The sequence below is a fragment of the Phycomyces blakesleeanus genome (genome assembly GCF_001638985.1).
Source record: "Phycomyces blakesleeanus NRRL 1555(-) unplaced genomic scaffold PHYBLscaffold_1, whole genome shotgun sequence".
Lineage (NCBI taxonomy): Eukaryota > Fungi > Mucoromycota > Mucoromycetes > Mucorales > Phycomycetaceae > Phycomyces > Phycomyces blakesleeanus.
Genome location: NW_017265134.1, coordinates 854,619 through 871,383, shown reverse-complemented (window position 1 = coordinate 871,383; position 16,765 = coordinate 854,619). Strand labels below are relative to the sequence as shown.

General features: G+C 41.7%; 4 protein-coding genes across 4 annotated transcripts; 2 read left to right on the top strand and 2 right to left on the bottom strand.

Moving 5' to 3' along the window:
* Positions 1 to 797: 797 nt before the first annotated feature.
* PSK1 (serine/threonine protein kinase AGC family) lies at positions 798 to 2,266 on the top strand (the record flags this gene model as incomplete). Its single annotated transcript, XM_018439993.1, has 7 exons — positions 798 to 892; positions 980 to 1,227; positions 1,307 to 1,528; positions 1,587 to 1,669; positions 1,739 to 1,846; positions 1,931 to 2,071; positions 2,201 to 2,266. Coding segments are annotated over 7 exons (963 nt in total), but the record flags the coding sequence as incomplete, so codon positions are not given.
* Positions 2,267 to 2,969: 703 nt separating this feature from the next.
* On the top strand, positions 2,970 to 4,188 carry PHYBLDRAFT_176512 (hypothetical protein; the record flags this gene model as incomplete). The annotated part of the gene is made up of 6 exons (XM_018437794.1): positions 2,970 to 3,026; positions 3,103 to 3,207; positions 3,333 to 3,367; positions 3,439 to 3,626; positions 3,699 to 3,787; positions 3,890 to 4,188. Coding segments are annotated over 6 exons (560 nt in total), but the record flags the coding sequence as incomplete, so codon positions are not given.
* Positions 4,189 to 4,622: 434 nt separating this feature from the next.
* On the bottom strand, positions 4,623 to 7,337 carry PHYBLDRAFT_104815 (hypothetical protein; the record flags this gene model as incomplete). The annotated part of the gene is made up of 6 exons (XM_018427866.1): positions 4,623 to 6,233; positions 6,317 to 6,451; positions 6,578 to 6,735; positions 6,810 to 6,914; positions 7,125 to 7,203; positions 7,281 to 7,337. 6 exons carry the CDS (start codon positions 7,335 to 7,337, stop codon positions 4,623 to 4,625), a joined length of 2,145 nt encoding a protein of 714 aa, XP_018298563.1.
* A 749-nt stretch (positions 7,338 to 8,086) lies between these two features.
* Positions 8,087 to 15,457, bottom strand: PHYBLDRAFT_184335 (hypothetical protein; the record flags this gene model as incomplete). Its single annotated transcript, XM_018438916.1, has 4 exons — positions 8,087 to 12,057; positions 12,123 to 12,474; positions 12,592 to 14,984; positions 15,184 to 15,457. 4 exons carry the CDS (start codon positions 15,455 to 15,457, stop codon positions 8,288 to 8,290), a joined length of 6,789 nt encoding a protein of 2,262 aa, XP_018298562.1. The 3' UTR covers positions 8,087 to 8,287.
* Between the last annotated feature and the right edge of the window lie 1,308 nt (positions 15,458 to 16,765).

Genomic DNA, 16,765 nt, shown 5'->3' with positions numbered 1-16,765 from the left:
TCTAAGCAAAATAAAACTATAACATATCGCCTTTGGCTCATTTAATACTCTTTTTTTTTATGTATACGTGTATGAATGTATATATCATAAAATATGTATATGTGGAATAATATATCGTAACGATTTACATGATCTACAAACACACACACACATACAGTTGCGTGCAATATTCATGTGGGAGTATTACCAAGGGACCAAGGAGTGCGGTGTTACCAAGTGACGTGCTAAGCTCTACTTGAGTGTCCGTTCTCTGTCTGTCTGTCTCTATTTCTTTGTATTCGATCCGAATTTGTTGTACATATATAGACTTCTCCTCTTTTTTTTTCTGCTTTATTTTGGACAAACAATCCCTGGGAAAATAAACAAGTACCATACAATAAACGTATTTATCATGTAGGTTCTAAGCCTTTGAACAAAAACAAAAACAAAAATTCACATATATAAAACCAACTTATATTTAATATACATAATATACATACATTTGTATGCATGTGTATGTATGTATCTGGTAACCCTATGTTATATAGACTACAACACTTGGTCGACTAAAACCAGATCCTGCTCATTCTCATATATATATATATATAATAAGCAAAGACACAATCAATTATTCTTTTAATCTAATGAGTGCCGTTTTCAAGTTTGACGATGAAGGAGATCTGTCTGCTCTCAACATCCAAGATCCAATTGACGATCTCGAATGTATTCCAGAAAGTGCCTATTCCTCAGACACCGACACAGTCGAACCAACCCCTATACCTACTGACGAGAGATTGTACGAAGTTGAGCTCACTCTGGACTTTGTGTCTTCTTCTGTAAAGGATACATCCAAAGGACGACGTAAGGTAACCAAGAGTGACTTTGAGGTTCTTAAACTTCTTGGTCGAGGAGCGTAAGTCTAATTTTGTGTATATTTTTGTATGAAATTATTATTATTATTTATTTCTTATTTTTTATAATTGATTTATTAAACAAACAGATATGGAAAGGTTATGCTCTGCCGCCACAAGGAAACACAGCGTTTGTACGCCATGAAAGTCCTTAAAAAGGCCTCTTTGCTGGTACATGCCAAGAATGCAGAACACACCAAAGCAGAGCGCCAGATCCTCGAAGACGTCAGACATCCTTTTATTGTCCAATTAATGTACGCATTCCAAACAAACGATCGATTGTATTTGATTCTCGAATATGCCACTGGCGGTGAATTGTTTACACACATGGCCACAGGTTAGCAAACACAAACACACACACACACACACAATCCAATTTTGAGAAAAATACCATCCTTACACACAGCTGCTATTAGAGAATATGTTTTTGGAAGACGTAGCTCGATTTTATTTGGCTGAACTTGTGCTAGCACTCGAGCATTTGCACGGTCTTGGGATTGTTTACCGTGATCTGAAGCCAGAAAATGTATTATTGGATGGTGAAGGACATGTACTCCTGACCGATTTTGGGCTCTCAAAGGTGTCTTTGGATGGCAGAACGAATACAATCTGTGGTACTGCCGAGTATATGGCACCAGGTAAACCGATATTCTGTCTACGGGGTGGTTTATTAAATCGTGGTTTTTTGGACCATAGAAATCTTGCTTGAGATGCATTATGATAATGGTGTTGACTGGTGGACATTTGGGATTCTGATGTTTGAGATGCTTACTGGCACTGTAAGTATTTTATCAAGTAACAATCTGTGACTTATTACAATTGCTTTTTTTTTACAAAAAAAAAACTAGACTCCTTTTCACTCTTCCAACAAGAAAAAGACTTTGGATGCCATCAAGAACAAGAAGCTGCTTATACCATATTATATATCATCAATTGCTAAAGACTTGTTGATAAAGGTAAGTTATCTTTTTGTATCATCAGTCTCTGTTTTGTTTGTAATATATATATATATATACTTATATCTTGTAAATTATTTAAAGCTGCTTCGAAAGAATCCCAATGTAAGATTGGGAAATGGCGAAAATGGGATACAACAGATCAAATCCCATCATTTCTTCCGCAAGATAGATTGGAAGAAGCTTAAGGAACGCAAGGTGACACCTCCGATCTTGCCTGTTGTGGTAAGTTTACCGATGAATGAAACACAAACAAACAAAAAAAGAGAGAGAGAGAGAGCACCAAATCAAAAGCAAAACCTGTACAACAGAAACAGCAACAGCAACAACAAAACTTAAATTTGTTATCGTTAGACTGATCCAATGTTGGCCGAGAACTTTGATGAGAAGTTCACCTCAGAGGTTATCAAAGACTCTCCTGCTGGTACTCCCTGTTCAGTAGATGCAAAGATGAAAGATTATTTCTTGAACTTTAGCTATGTTGCCCACTCGCATGTATTGGCCAATGCATTCTCAGAATGACTTTTCAATTTTGAACCTGCTTTGTGCCGTTTTATTTTTATTTTCACTAGATCTCTAGAGGACCCTAATGGTCCACACCAAAATTACCCTTCTACCACTACTATAGTTAACATTATTTATTTTGAACCAAAATACAATATCTTTTTGGAATTTACCACAATGTCTCGACACTTTAATGAATACGTTTACGAGGTGTAAGATTAAGTAATCAATCAAGAAAACATACGCACTCACACTCACATGTGCTGTGTGTTGTGTGTTGTGTGCTCTGTGCTCTGTGCTGTGTGTACACTACCACAAGATAAATATCGAAACTCGTTGTTTACAGCTGTCATATCAAGAGGATTTTTTCCCATGTGGTTCACAGTATATATATATATATATATATATATATTAGAGCTTTTATTATTATTATCAAGGGTATAGAAGATTACAAGCAAGAATGCACAAAGATCTACTTTTTATCATATTTTATTTGCATTATAAATTGTTTCTATAGGAAATGGGTCATCGTTCACCCACGAATGATGACGTTATCTTGCTACTTACAGAGTTAAAGCTGCGGCTTTTGGTCTTGGCACCATCTTTTCCTCACGTTTCAGCATGTCAAATCAAGCCAAAGCAAGAAGAATCGCGGTTCTCGGTTCAAGAGCCGTTGGTAAAAGAAATAAAATAACAAATAACAGAAGAATTCCCTAGATGGTATCGATAACACAAACTCATGTGAGTCGTAGGCAAATCATCACTTGTGATTCAATTCTGTGAGAATCATTTTGTCGACAGCTACTATCCAACTATCGAAAATACCTTTACCAAGACTATTAAATACAGAGGACATGGCATGTATTCTTCAGAATAATCTTGGCTTGATTTTCTTTTTAATAAAGAAAAAAAAGAATAAGACGTTGTCATCTCGAGCCAAATTCTCTAAACTATTATTATTATATATATATATATTAAATAGAATATGTTGTTGAAATTATGGACACAGCTGGTCAGGTAAAATTAAACTTGCTGCATAAAGGTATTTTTTTTAGATTATTATTGTATTAATAAGAGGGTTGATTTAGGATGAATACTCTATTCTGTCATCTCATCATGCCTCAAGTGTAAACGGCTATGTTCTTGTGTACTCTATCGCCTCCCGCTCTAGCTTTGATATGATTAAGATTATTCGAGACAAGATTCTCGATTTCACTGGCCTGGAAACTGTTCCCTGTATTATTGTCGGTAACAAATCTGATCTGAATATCCAAAGGTAACCAGAAATCACATGATATTCAGCAGACGACTAAAACCACCACTACGCACACACAAAACCTCTTCTTAGACAAGTAACACTGGAAGAAGGAAAGGAACTTGCTCAGCAGTGGGCATGTCCTCATATTGAAACCTCTGCCAAGCACAATGAGAATGTTGGTTAGTTGAAACAAATACAAAAAAATAGGGTTTTAAAGTGCAGAGTGTACAAGAGAAAAGAATATCAAGACTAATTTCGTATACATTACATGATCTTTATAGCCAAGATTTTTGATATGCTTATTGCTTCTATCGAAAAAGCAAACAACCCTCCTTCTGAAGAGAAGAATGCTTGTTCAGTCATGTAAAAGCTCTTAATTTTGGTAATTAAATCTCTTCTCTTTTTTCTTGAAGAAAAAAAAGGGCACATTCTATTGTTATTATTAGTTGCTGTTCTTTTTTGTTGTTGTTACTACTCATGTTAAGTATAGTCAATCTTCCTTTTTTACATTTGAATATTTTGTACATTTTTTCTTGAGGATTTTACTCGTCACCATAATAAAGATCTCTTAAAAACAAGGAAAGCAGAGCAAAGCAAAGCAAAGCAAAGCAAAGCAAAAAAAAACACATAGAAAACAGAATATAAAATATAGTAAAAGAAAAAATAGGTCAAAATGTCAAATCTAGCTTTTTCTTTCTTTTTGATTTTAAAAATAATCGGCTACAAGTAAAGTTATAGGTAGGTGAATAATGCTTTTATATGCACTGGAAACAAACCGGACTCTCTTCTTCTTTTTGTCTCTCGATCTCTCTCTTTTTTTGTTACATCTCTCGATCACTCCCTTCTTCTTATTGTTTTTATTTTTGTGTGTCTGTGTTTTTAAGCCTTGGTGAGCGATGCAAGCTGATGGTCAACGACCTTGCGAATGGTGGGATCCAATGTGGCAGATGCAACTACAAATCGAAATGTTTGTTAATTAACTAATAAAGAAGTGCTATTTTAGTTTTTCTTTGTTTAAAACCTACCAGCCTTCTGGAAACGCTCAAGGTTGACCTTAAAGCTGGGGTGAGACTTGTTGATCTGAGCAGTCTTGACAAGACATCTCAAGGCCAAAAGCCATTTGTTTTGGCGAATATAGATTTCGAATCCGAGTGTGTGAGTATCAATTAAGTTGGGTGCCAACTGTTGAAGTGGCTTAACGAAATGAAGAGCGTCCTCGAGAGGTGTGGTGGTATTAAGATACTTTTCACCAAAGGGATCCTGGTCAACAGGCTTTTTGGGGTCTTGCTTCTGCTTCACAGCCTCTTCCTTTAATTGGGCAGCCTTCTTGGCTTCCTTGTCCTGCTGTGCCTTGAGCTCAGCCTTGCGTGCCTTGTTGCGTGCCTTCTTCTTCTCTGCCTCAGACATGCCAGTCTCGTCAATTCCGTTGTCCGATTGGCTAGGTTTGTCAGCAAGAGCAAGGTAAACCTGAACAGCCCCCTTTGCAGCCTTGACATAATAGGGATGGCTGCGGAGGGTGTCTTCACAACGCAACATATTGACGTATGCGCGAAGAGTGGCCTTTCGGAGACAATAGGTGTGGAAATCGAACTGGTCGTCAAAGATATCAGAGTAGAATTTATCGACAGTATGGAATCGCTTCAATGCCTTGCCGTATTCTTTCTTGGCAGCATAGGCATTACCTTCCTCTGTAGAGAACCACTGGCACTGCATATCAATCAAGTCCTGAAGAGGAGCAATATCGCGTCTGGTGAAAAGACCAACTGTCTTCTCAGCTTCAGCAATGTGTCCAGCTCTCAACATGTATTTAGCACACTTTGAGTTGATGAAACGATCTTGGAGATCCAACTTCCGAGCTTCATCCATAACCTTGGATGCCTCTTCAGCTCTTCCGGCGTGTTTCAGGATTTTTCCCTTGGTCATGTAGAGCTCGACAACAGTAGGTGTGTGTTGAATAGCTTTCTCGATGGTCTCGAGTGCCTTGTCGGTTTGACGATGATAATCGTAGTGCTGGGCAAGGTAATAGAGAGTCCAGAGATAAGCAGTAGGGGGCTCACGAGTAGCATCATTGCTCGAGTTAAAAGTGCCATTCTTGGCAAGAGACTCGGCGTATTCCAACACAAGGGCTTCAATAGTACGTAATTTTTCGGCATCATTGTAGTACTTCTTCATGCTGTTGAAGATTGAAGGAACGCCCTTTCTCAAAGATCCCTGCAAGACAGCATCGACCTTAACCTTGAAAGAATCACCCACAGCATACTTCAATGCGAGATCTTCGATGGCCTTTGAGCGAGGGTACTGGCTTCTCAACTCAGAGAGGATTTGGTTGGCTTCAGCCTTCTTGTCCTCTCCATCCAAACCGGTGGCAACCAATAGTCCCTTGACATATTGACCGTTGTAAGGGTTCTCACTGATCAACAAGCGGTAAGCAGCATCCGCCTCTTCGACCTTACCCAACTTTGCCAAAAATAAAGCGCGCTTCTCCTTCCATCCACTCTTGTCGGTAACCTTTGGTTCGATCTCGACCAAGTGATCAAGAGCAGCCTGATAGTTTCCACTCTCTTCGAGAAGAGTGTTGTGGTACATCAACAGCTCGGACATCTCAAAGGTCACAGGTCCGTCCATCTATGTTCTCTCACTTAATACATGAAACCTGTACGCAATAGTCCGCCTCTTTTGGCCCAAATAATATATGTATATGTAATTACCTTCAAATTATCCTCATGGGCCTGAAGAGTGGTTACGGCAGTGTCATATTCACCCACAAGCTGGTATGCAATTGCCAAACCGATCCAGAAAGGGGGATTGTTGGACTTTTGTTGGACGAGCTCAGAGCGAGTTTCCTAATACAATATTTGTTTCCATATATATATTATACCCCTTTTTTTATCAGATACATAAATCCTTGGGTATTTGGAATCTTATCCCAGGTCAAAAATCCAAAAAAAAAGAAATAAAAAAATTCTTACCACCAAAGCATCGTAGTGACGCATCTGTGTTTGCAACAAGGCAAAGTCGCGAAGGATGTTTATGTCGTTCTTGTTGTATTTAAGAGCATGAGTGTAGCACTTGGCTGCTTCTTCATAGTTCTTGTCGGCACGATGAAGAAGACCGTAAACGTGCCAACCTTGAAGAGAATATCGTGTCAGCTTAGGGACCTGTCGACTCGTTTTATTTTTCATGACATCCTATTGAACCTACAGATGTGGGACGTCAGGTCGTACCGAAGACCCTTTTTGACATACTCATAGCCCTCTTCCTTCTTTTCAAGATTGTTCAAAAACAGACCCTTCATGGCCAAGGTTTCTGGGATTCCGACATTGATTTACAAAATAGAAAGAAAAAAAATTAGGACCCAAAAAAAAGAGAGAGAGAGAGAAAATAAAAAAGCAAATATACATTATACGTATATCTTTTGCCAAATATTTAATGCTTCATTATATGTATGCATATATATCTTTTTAGCTTTTGTTATTTTTATTTTTATTTTTTTTTTTGCTTTTTTGCTTTTTTTACCTCCATGTTCGGGAAAACGTTTGAGGATAGAGTCAGCCAACTTGAGACCCTTTTTATATTGCTTGTGCTCATAGTTTCTCTAGAAGAATAAAAAAAAACATGTGCAGGTGAAATTTTAGAATTCCAACAATTCACGATTATGCTTTAAATTCGTACCAAGATGTTCTTGAAAACAGCGCTCTCTTTGGATGGAAGCTCTCTCTTTGCGTTCATCCTGAGCTTCTAAATTAAAAAAGTAAAATAATATATGCAGGCAGAAAAAATAACAGCAGTTCTCGACCTAAAGTGCGCCACCCTATTAACCCAAAAAATACGTGACGTGTCGATTTGCTTAGTGGAAGGAAAAGCTATTTGCACAGATTTGAGTTTTCCCTTTCGTTTTGGGAGGAGGATTTTATTTTTATTATAAATATATATATAAATAAATAAATAAATAAATAAATAAATAAATAAATAAATAACAGAGAACAATATTGTCTTTTTATTTTATCATTATTATTATTAAGTGAGATAAGCTTGTATTTTTGTTCTAGATTCTTCTTTAATGTACAATATTGAGTTTATATATATATTTTTGTTTATATTTACAGTGTAGGCGCCCTAGATCAGCGACATGCTATTAAAGGCAAATTTACCTACCGATTCTAGGGAACCGACCTTTTTGTCTGTTTTTTTTTGTCGAGCACGACGTTTCAATTTTTCATTGCCTTCCTGATTTCCCCTTTTCCTTTGGTTTTTTTTTGTAAACCTCTTTCTATCTGTATATCACCACAAGAACGTTTGACCTGAGCTAGGTAAAGATGAATAAAAAACGGTTTATCTTGTATAAAGACTCTTAATTCATTTAGTCTGCACAGAATACTTAAATAGCAATGCAATAATCAACTAAAACATTGGAGAGTTTAAGCATAAAGTGATAAATTCACAAAGGAAAAATAAATAAATACATTTGACAACTTCTTGTAGTTATTAAAGCTCATTAATTAATTGATTTATTTTTTATTTTTTTCTTTCTATAAAAAAAAATATGTTTGTATCTATCTATTTATATATATATATATAAAAGAGAAGGGAAGATGTGTAAATTCACAAAAGATTTAGGACCTTTTTTTTTTTACTCTTTCCCTTTCTTTTGGTTTGGTTTGGTTTGGTTTTTGTTTGCCCTAGTTGCGAACGGTACCCATCACCAAAGCCAAAAGAGCCATGCGGATATAAAGACCATGACGCATCTGGCGGAAGTATGCTGCTCTCTGATCAAAATCGATCTCGGGTTCAATCTCGTTCAAGCGAGGCAAGGGGTGCAAGACGATCATGTGTGCCTGTGCCTTGCTGAGGACGTTGTTGTTGATAATGAACGAATCCTTGACGCTGTTGTACTCGGCCTCAGTTGCAAACTCCTCCTTCTGGACCATTGTGACATACAAGACATCGGTGGTGCCGATAACCTCGTCAAGGCTGCGGTACACATTCTGGGTCACACCGGCCTCCTTGATTTCTTCCATCAAATCAGCGGGCATAGACAGAGATTCGGGTGAGACGTAGTTGATTGTGACATCGTAGTAAGCAAGGAGCTTAACCAGACTGTGGACAGTGCGGCCATTCTTGAGATCGCCAACGATAGTGATGGTCAAGCCATTGACAGTGCCGAGCTCCTCACGGATGGTGAACACATCCAAGAATGCCTGGGTAGGGTGCTCTCCGATACCGTCACCAGCGTTGATGATGGGAACCTTGGAGTACTTGGCAGCAATCTGGGCACTACCAGCCTGGGGGTGGCGGAGGATGATGGCATCGGCGTAGCAGCCAAGAGTGCGGACAGTATCGGCAAGAGACTCGCCCATCTGGACAGCTGAAGCGGCAGCGCTGACAGAAATTACCTTACCACCAAGGCGGTACATGGCAGCCTCGAATGAAGAAGAGGTGCGGGTAGAGGGCTCGAAGAACATGGTGGTCATGACACGACCCTGCAACAAGTCGATACATCCGTAACGCTCCACCAATGTGCGCATCTCCTGGGCAACATCGAACAACAAGTGCAAGTCATTGCGGTCAAACTGCTTGGCACGCAGGATGTGCTTGTTGTAGAAAGGCGAACGGCTGACGATGTGAGAGAGGAGTGCGGACAACTCATAGGTCTGGGGTTCTCTGGACACCAAGTTCTGGCTCTCACCACTGGCCAACTTGGTCAAATCCTCAACTGCACCAGAGGTTTCCTGGGACTTCTTGTAGGCAGACAAGGCGTTCTCGACCTTCTTGTTCTTGGTATCCTTGGCAGTCGAGTTGACGTCCTGGACCTGAACAGAGATGTTGCGGCCGTGAGTACCGTCAGAAGAACAGATTCCGTCCATAAAGACAGTCTTCTCGTTCATCACAACTCTAGAGATCGATCCACAGAGAGTACGGCCAGCAATAGGAGACCAGACAGAGGAATCGGTAGTCCAGACGTGCTTGCGGTCAACCTCGACTTCAATGAAAGTCTCGGGCTGAGCAACCAAGCCAAAGATGCGGCGAGGGTTCTCGTAAAGGCGGTCAGAGATGTCCTTGAGCTGGAGACGACCCTTGGAGACAGCATCCAAAAGGAGAGGAAGGGCCTCGTTGATACCTTCGGTGTTTGTGATGGACTTACCCATCTCCTGGGCCAACTTGCTGGGGGTCGATCCGATAGAGAAGCAGTCGATTACTTCGAGGCTCTTCCACAAAGCCTCCTGGTCCTTCTTGGTTGGCAAGAGCTTGGTGCTCTTGAAATCCTCAGAAGCGAAGAAGAGCGAGTAGACAGAGACATCACAAGATACATCAAGGCCCTTCTTCTTGCTCATAGCAATCAAGTCCAAATCGCTGCGGCTGGTCACATTGGAAATGTGGAGCACGCTATTGTGGAGCGAGGCAAGCAAAAGGATGGTCGCAAGATCGGTACCCTTTGCTTCGGTAATGATCAAGTGAGAGTTGGGCCATGAAGAAAACACAGAGTCAAACACAGACACTTCTCCTCCACCAATCTTGTCAGTGTTGAGGTAGACAAAACCAGCGTCTTCGGCAAGATCTCCAAGCTTGGAGGCATTGTCGGTTGTCGAGATCACGTTGAGAATATAGTCGGTGTGAGCAGCCTTGCGAGCAATGGCACCAGCAGCCTCAAGAGAAGCACTGTCGCGAATGTCAGAAGCATTGGCAGAGATGGTGGTGAATCCGGCAGTCAAGGAAGTCTTGGAAACAGCACCAAAGTTCTTAATATCTGACATATAAGCGTTGATGTTGAAAAGACCAGGAAGAGTAGCAGAGGTGTTTCCGGTCTTGTAGTCAATGGGTTCAATTTCGTAGATACCATTGGCGTTGCGAGCAAGAGCCTCAACAAAGACCTTGGCGCACTTGACGTTGGTCAGGAGAGGAATGTCGTAGTCAACAGCCATTCTGCGGGAACGGTAACCCTTGGACATGTAAGAAGCAGGGCGGCGGTAACGGTTGCGGGAAGGCAAGTTGATGTACATATCAATCAGGTTGTTAGCCAAGTGCTGCTGGAGAGAGTATTCAGCCTTGAGGATGTCATCTCCACCGTCCAACACTTCAAGGTACTTGACAGGAATGTTGTGCTCCTGGATGAAATCAGCGGTACCAGCGGTAGCAAAGAGAGTATAGCCAAGCTCGTGGAGCTTCTTTACGGAATCAATCATCTCCAATTTCTCCTTGTAAGAACCGATGGACAAAAGAATGTTCTTCTTGGGTACAGTGAAACCGGTGGCGATGAGTGCCTTGAGGTAAGCAGAGTACTTGTCCTTTCCAAAACAAGCGACTTCACCAGTGGAGGCCATCTCGACACCCAAAACTGGATCAGCACCAGACAGACGGCTGAAAGAGAACTGAGGAACCTTGACACCGACATAGTCCTTGGGAATTGTGACCTGAGGGTAAGGGGTGACAGGGAGACCAAGCATGGCATTGGTGGCCATCTCAATCAAATCAACGCCCAAAACCTTGGAAACGAAGGGGAATGAACGAGAAGCACGGACGTTGCACTCGATAATCTTGATCTCGTTGTCCTTGGCAATGAACTGGATGTTGTAAGGGCCGGTGATGTTAAGGGCACGGCCGATCTTGGCTGTTGCAATCTCAATCTTGCGAACAGTTTCGGGATCCAAGTCCTGGGGAGGCAAAACAAGGGTGGCATCACCAGAGTGAACACCAGCATTCTCAATATGCTCCGAAACAACGTGCATGATCATCTTTCCGTCCAAGGCAACAGCATCCATCTCGATTTCCTTGGCATCCTCAATGTACTTTGAGATGACAACGGGGTGGTCGCGAGATACAGCGGCGGCCTCCTTGAGGTAAGACTCGAGATCGTCCTTGGAGAAGACGACGTTCATGGCAGCACCGGACAGAACATAGGATGGGCGGACAAGGACAGGGTAGCCAACCTTGTTACAGAAGCTGTCGGCCTCATCGTAGCTGGTCAATTCCTTCCACAAGGGCTGGTCGACGCCAATTTGATCGCACATGCGAGAGAACTTGTAACGGTTCTCAGCATTATCAATCATCTCGGGCGAGGTACCGAGAACCTTGACGTTCTGACGGTACAAAGGAAGGGCGATGTTATTGGGGGTCTGACCACCCATAGCCATCAATACACCGGCAGAGTGCTCGATCTCGTAGATATCAAGTACACGTTCCATGTTAATGTTCTCAAAGTAGAGACGATCGGCTTCATCGTAATCAGTAGACACAGTCTCGGGGTTGTAGTTAACCATGACAGTCTTGATACCCTTTTCGCGAAGAGTACGGATAGCACGGACAGCACACCAATCGAACTCAACGGAAGAACCAATACGGTACACACCCGAACCAAGAACCATGACACCCTTGTCTTCAAAGGCGATATCATGCTCAACAGCATTGTAGGTCATGTAAAGGTAGTTGGTGAAAGCAGGGAACTCGGCAGCGACTATATATGTATTCGATAAGTATCATATTGCTATTGTTATTAGTGATAAAATATTAACACCTTACCAGTATCGATCTGCTTGACAAATGGAGTTACACCATATTCCTGACGAAGCTTTCTGACAGACATCTCATTGCTGTTGATCTTGTTGGCGATCTGGCGATCAGAGAAACCGAGCTGCTTAGCAGAGCGGACCATGTTTCCGGGAATATTGGCCTTTGTGAAGTCGCTGAGACGCTTCTCAAAGTTGACAATGCGCATCAACTTGTTCAAGAACCATTTGTCAATGCAAGTCAACTCCCAGATACGGTCGACAGTGTATCCATTGTTCATAGCGTTAGCAATAGCGAACAAACGCTGGTCTGATGGGTTGCTGAGTTCACTGTCAAGGTTATCCATATCTACTACATTCTCAATCTGTGTATCAAATGAAAAGAAGAAGATTAGTATTATTGTTTTTGTTGTTGTTGTTGTGAAAAATAATGTATTCATTATTATTAAGTTTAGCTTTAGTGAAAAGTCTAATATACTTACGGCTGAGAAACCAACCAAGTTGTAATCAATGGCACGGATAGCCTTTTGGATAGTTTCTTCAAAGGTTCTGCCGACGGCCATAACCTCACCGACAGACTTCATGGAAGAGCTGAGGGCAGTGCTGACACGGTTGAACTTCTTGAGATCCCATCTGGGGATCTTGACAACGATGTAATCGAGCGAAGGTTCGAAGCAAGCACAGGTAACCTTGGTTACACTGTTTGAGATCTCGTTAAGAGGAATACCGAGACCCAACTTAGCAGCGACGAAAGCAAGAGGATAACCAGTAGCCTTGGAAGCAAGAGCAGAAGAACGCGAGAGACGGGCATTGACTTCGATAATGCAGTACTCCTTCGAGAAGGGGTTGAGGGCATACTGGATGTTGCACTCACCAACGACACCCAAGTGACGAATGACATTGACGGCAGTGGTACGGAGCATGTTGTAATCCTCGTCAGACAATGTCTGGGAAGGAGCGACGACAATGGAATCACCAGTGTGGATACCAAGAGGATCAAAGTTCTCCATGTTACAGACAGTGATACAGTTGTCTTGGCAATCACGAACGACCTCGTACTCGATTTCCTTCCAGCCCTTCATGGACTTCTCTACCAAGACCTGTGGAGATGTAGCAAAGGCCTTGTTACAAAGAGCGATCAATTCGGCTTCGTTGTTTGCGAATCCGGAACCAAGACCACCGAGAGCATAGGCAGCACGGCAAATGACAGGATATCCGATGTTCTTGGCAGCAGCGAGAGCTTCATCGATCGAGACGGCAGATGCGGAGGGGGCACACTTTTCGTTAATCTCGAACAAAGCCTGGGCAAACAGATCACGATCTTCGGTGGTGATGACGGTGTCAATCTGGGTACCGAGGACCTTGACGCCCAAACCCTCGAATTCATCCTTGAGCTTGATACCAACATTGAGTGCAGTCTGGCCACCAAAGGTGACATAGATACCGTCTGGCTTCTCAAACTGGATAACCTTGCGTACAAAGTCGGGAGTGACAGGAAGGAAGTAGACCTTGTCGGCAAGACCCTTGGAGGTTTGGATGGTGGCGATGTTGGGGTTAATCAAGATGGTGTAGATACCTTCTTCCTTCAAGGCCTTGATGGCCTGGGAACCAGAGTAATCGAATTCACCTGCTTGGCCGATAGACAAGCCACCGGAACCGAGAACGAGAACCTTCTTGACTGAAACTCGGGGGTTCATTGCAATGTTGTCAGCCTTGAGTCCACCTGGCATTACGATGGGGGAAAGGGCTCCGGTTTCAGCACATTCCTTTACGCTGTCAAGGAAGACGTCGAACAAGAACTCGGTATCGCGGGGACCGGCAGCTGATTCAGGATGGAATTGAACAGAGAAGACGGGAAGTGTCTTGTGAATGATACCCTCATTTGAACCATCGTTAGCATTGACAAACAGTTCCTTAAAGTCAGCAGGAAGAGTTGCGGCGTCGACTGCGTAACCGTGGTTCTGGGTTGTGATGTAGCATCGGCCAGAGATTTGATCGGTGCAAGGGATGTTCTGACCACGGTTACCGTACTTCATCTTGGCGGTCTTTGCATTGGCGGCAAGGGCGAGGATCTGGTGACCAAGACAGATACCAAAGATGGGTTTCTTGATGTTTGTGAGGACCTTGCGGAGGTTGTTGATGGTTGTCTGGACCATGGTGGGGTCACCAGGACCGTTTGAGACAAAAAGACCATCGTAGGAGTCGACGGGCTCGGCTGTGAAGTCGTAGTCCCAGGGGACGACCTTGAGCTCTACACCGCGGTAAACAAAGCAACGGATCTGGTTGTACTTCATACCCACATCGACAGCAATGATTCTGAGAGTGCGACCGGTTGATGTCTTGAGAGCCTTTGAAGGCTCGGGTTTGTAGAGCTTGGGTTGTTTGATTGACACATCTGCGACAAGGTTGCGCTCGTTAGGATCGACCCACTCGACATCGTTGTAATCTTGCAGCCATCTGTCGGGGTTGTGTTCTTGCTTGGAGAGACCGAGTGCAGATGCAGCCGATTCAATTAAGGAGCTAGAAGAAGTAGACTTGCGGAAGAGAATCTTTCCCAAGAGAACACCTTGGTTTCTAATCTTCTTTGTCATTGCGCGGGTATCGATTCCATAAAGGGCAGGCACATTGTTTTCCTTGAGCCAGTCTGAGAGAGAAGACTTGGCCAAGTAGTGAGAGTAATCCTGTGCGTAGCTGCCGACAATCAAACCAGCAACATGGATTCTGGATGATTCAAAGTATTTGGGAATTCCTTCCAAGTACTCTTCCATAGCCTCACGTGAGGGTACACCATAATTACCCACCAAAGGATAAGTGATTACCAAGATCTGCCCACGATAAGATGGATCTGTCAATGATTCTGGGTAACCAACCATACCTACAGAATTTTTTATAGATACAAGCAAATAATGTAAATATACCACATACATAATATATAATTATATAATTATAATTTATATAAAAACACACACAGAGACACACAAATATTATCATTATTATTATATATGTGAATGACAATTGAGGGAAAGGATTTTTGTTCTATGTGCTTAAGAAGAATAATCTTAAAGAAAGCTTACCGGTCTGGAATACACATTCGCCCGAGATACTCTTTCCCTCGGCACCAAAGGACACGCCCTCGAAACTGGTGCCGTCCTTAAGGACAAAAGCAGCTGTGGTTACATCTTTAGGGTCTTCGACGGCAGCGGCAATACGCTGAGGGCCTGAAGGAGAGCGGGGAGAGGTAGAAAGAGGGGTTGCACTTGTGGCAGGTACAGGGATTCTAGTGGCAGACCCAGTGTAAGGGGCAGTGCCACCGTTAGTAACAGGGGGGATTGGAAACTCTGAAGGCATATCTGACAAGTTAATGTTTCAGGCTAGGCAAAGAAAAGAAGAAAAGATAAAGAAGCTCTTCTGGATCTACCTATATTTTTTTAACAGTCACTCCGATTACAAGGCTATATCAGTCAGAAAAAAAAAAGAAAGAAAAAAGAGTGTCACATTGAAACAATCCAAGCAAAAAAAAAAAAAAAAAAAAAAAAGTAAAAGTAAAAGTAGAAAAAAATTAAAAAGTTAGAATTTGGTATTCAATTTTTCGAATTTTTTTTTGTTACAATCATGTTGGATTTGATCCCGATCTAAGTGTGATATAAGAAGAAAAAGATAAAAGATAAAAGATAAAGACAATTAAGGTATATCTTCTTGTAAATCAATGGATTTAAACCCCAGAACTTTTTTTTTGGGTAATGATCTTGACAATAGTGAAACCTTATATCGAAACACACAAAGAAGTCCCTCACATACACTATGCACACGTGTATAGAGTTACAGATAAAGATAGAGTGGTATACAGACAAACTAACAATGATACACCGAAAAGCAGAAAAGAATAATTAATATCTGATAGATACTTTATGATCTTTGACACCTGATAGGGGGCAGATAATAGATAATAGATAGTAGATCGTAAATCATCGATCATCGATCACAGTAACAATATAGTGTCAGTTGCTGTTTCAAATTCAGGTACAAAAGGATTCTTACAACACTCACACACAAATGTTAGTAAAAATGAAAATCCTTTATTTTATCTCTGTCTTTTAAATTCCAATGGTTTATTTTGTTTTTATTTATCTATTTTTGACACTCAGAATCTTATCTGCACCGACCGGTTTCAAAGTGACACTTGATATTGGTTTTCTTTCTTTCTCTTTTATGTATTCTTATTATTTTACGCCTTAGATCTAGATGTGTCTATCTATTGATTGATTGATCGATTGAACTTGTGTTCCTGTGAATTGGTCTTTGATATCACACAATAAGAGAAAGATGAAGTTTGATGACGAAAGACAAAATCCTAAAGAAAGAGGAGTAAGAATAGACAAGCTAAATATAAAAGACAACCAGACCGTCTTGTCACCACCACAGCCATATGGCCGCTATTGCACCAGGTAAAAGAAGAAGTAGAATAAGTAGAAGGCTGCACATCCAGAACAACAACAAAGGATTTTGTGGGGTATGCTGAATTGTGTGTGTTTGGTAGGCGGGTAAGTTGGGACAGATTACAAGACGATCGAGAAGAGAGTTTATCTTGGATCTTTACTAGCAATACATGCATCCATGCATATATGCATCTATGCACACAGACAAATATAGAAGCAA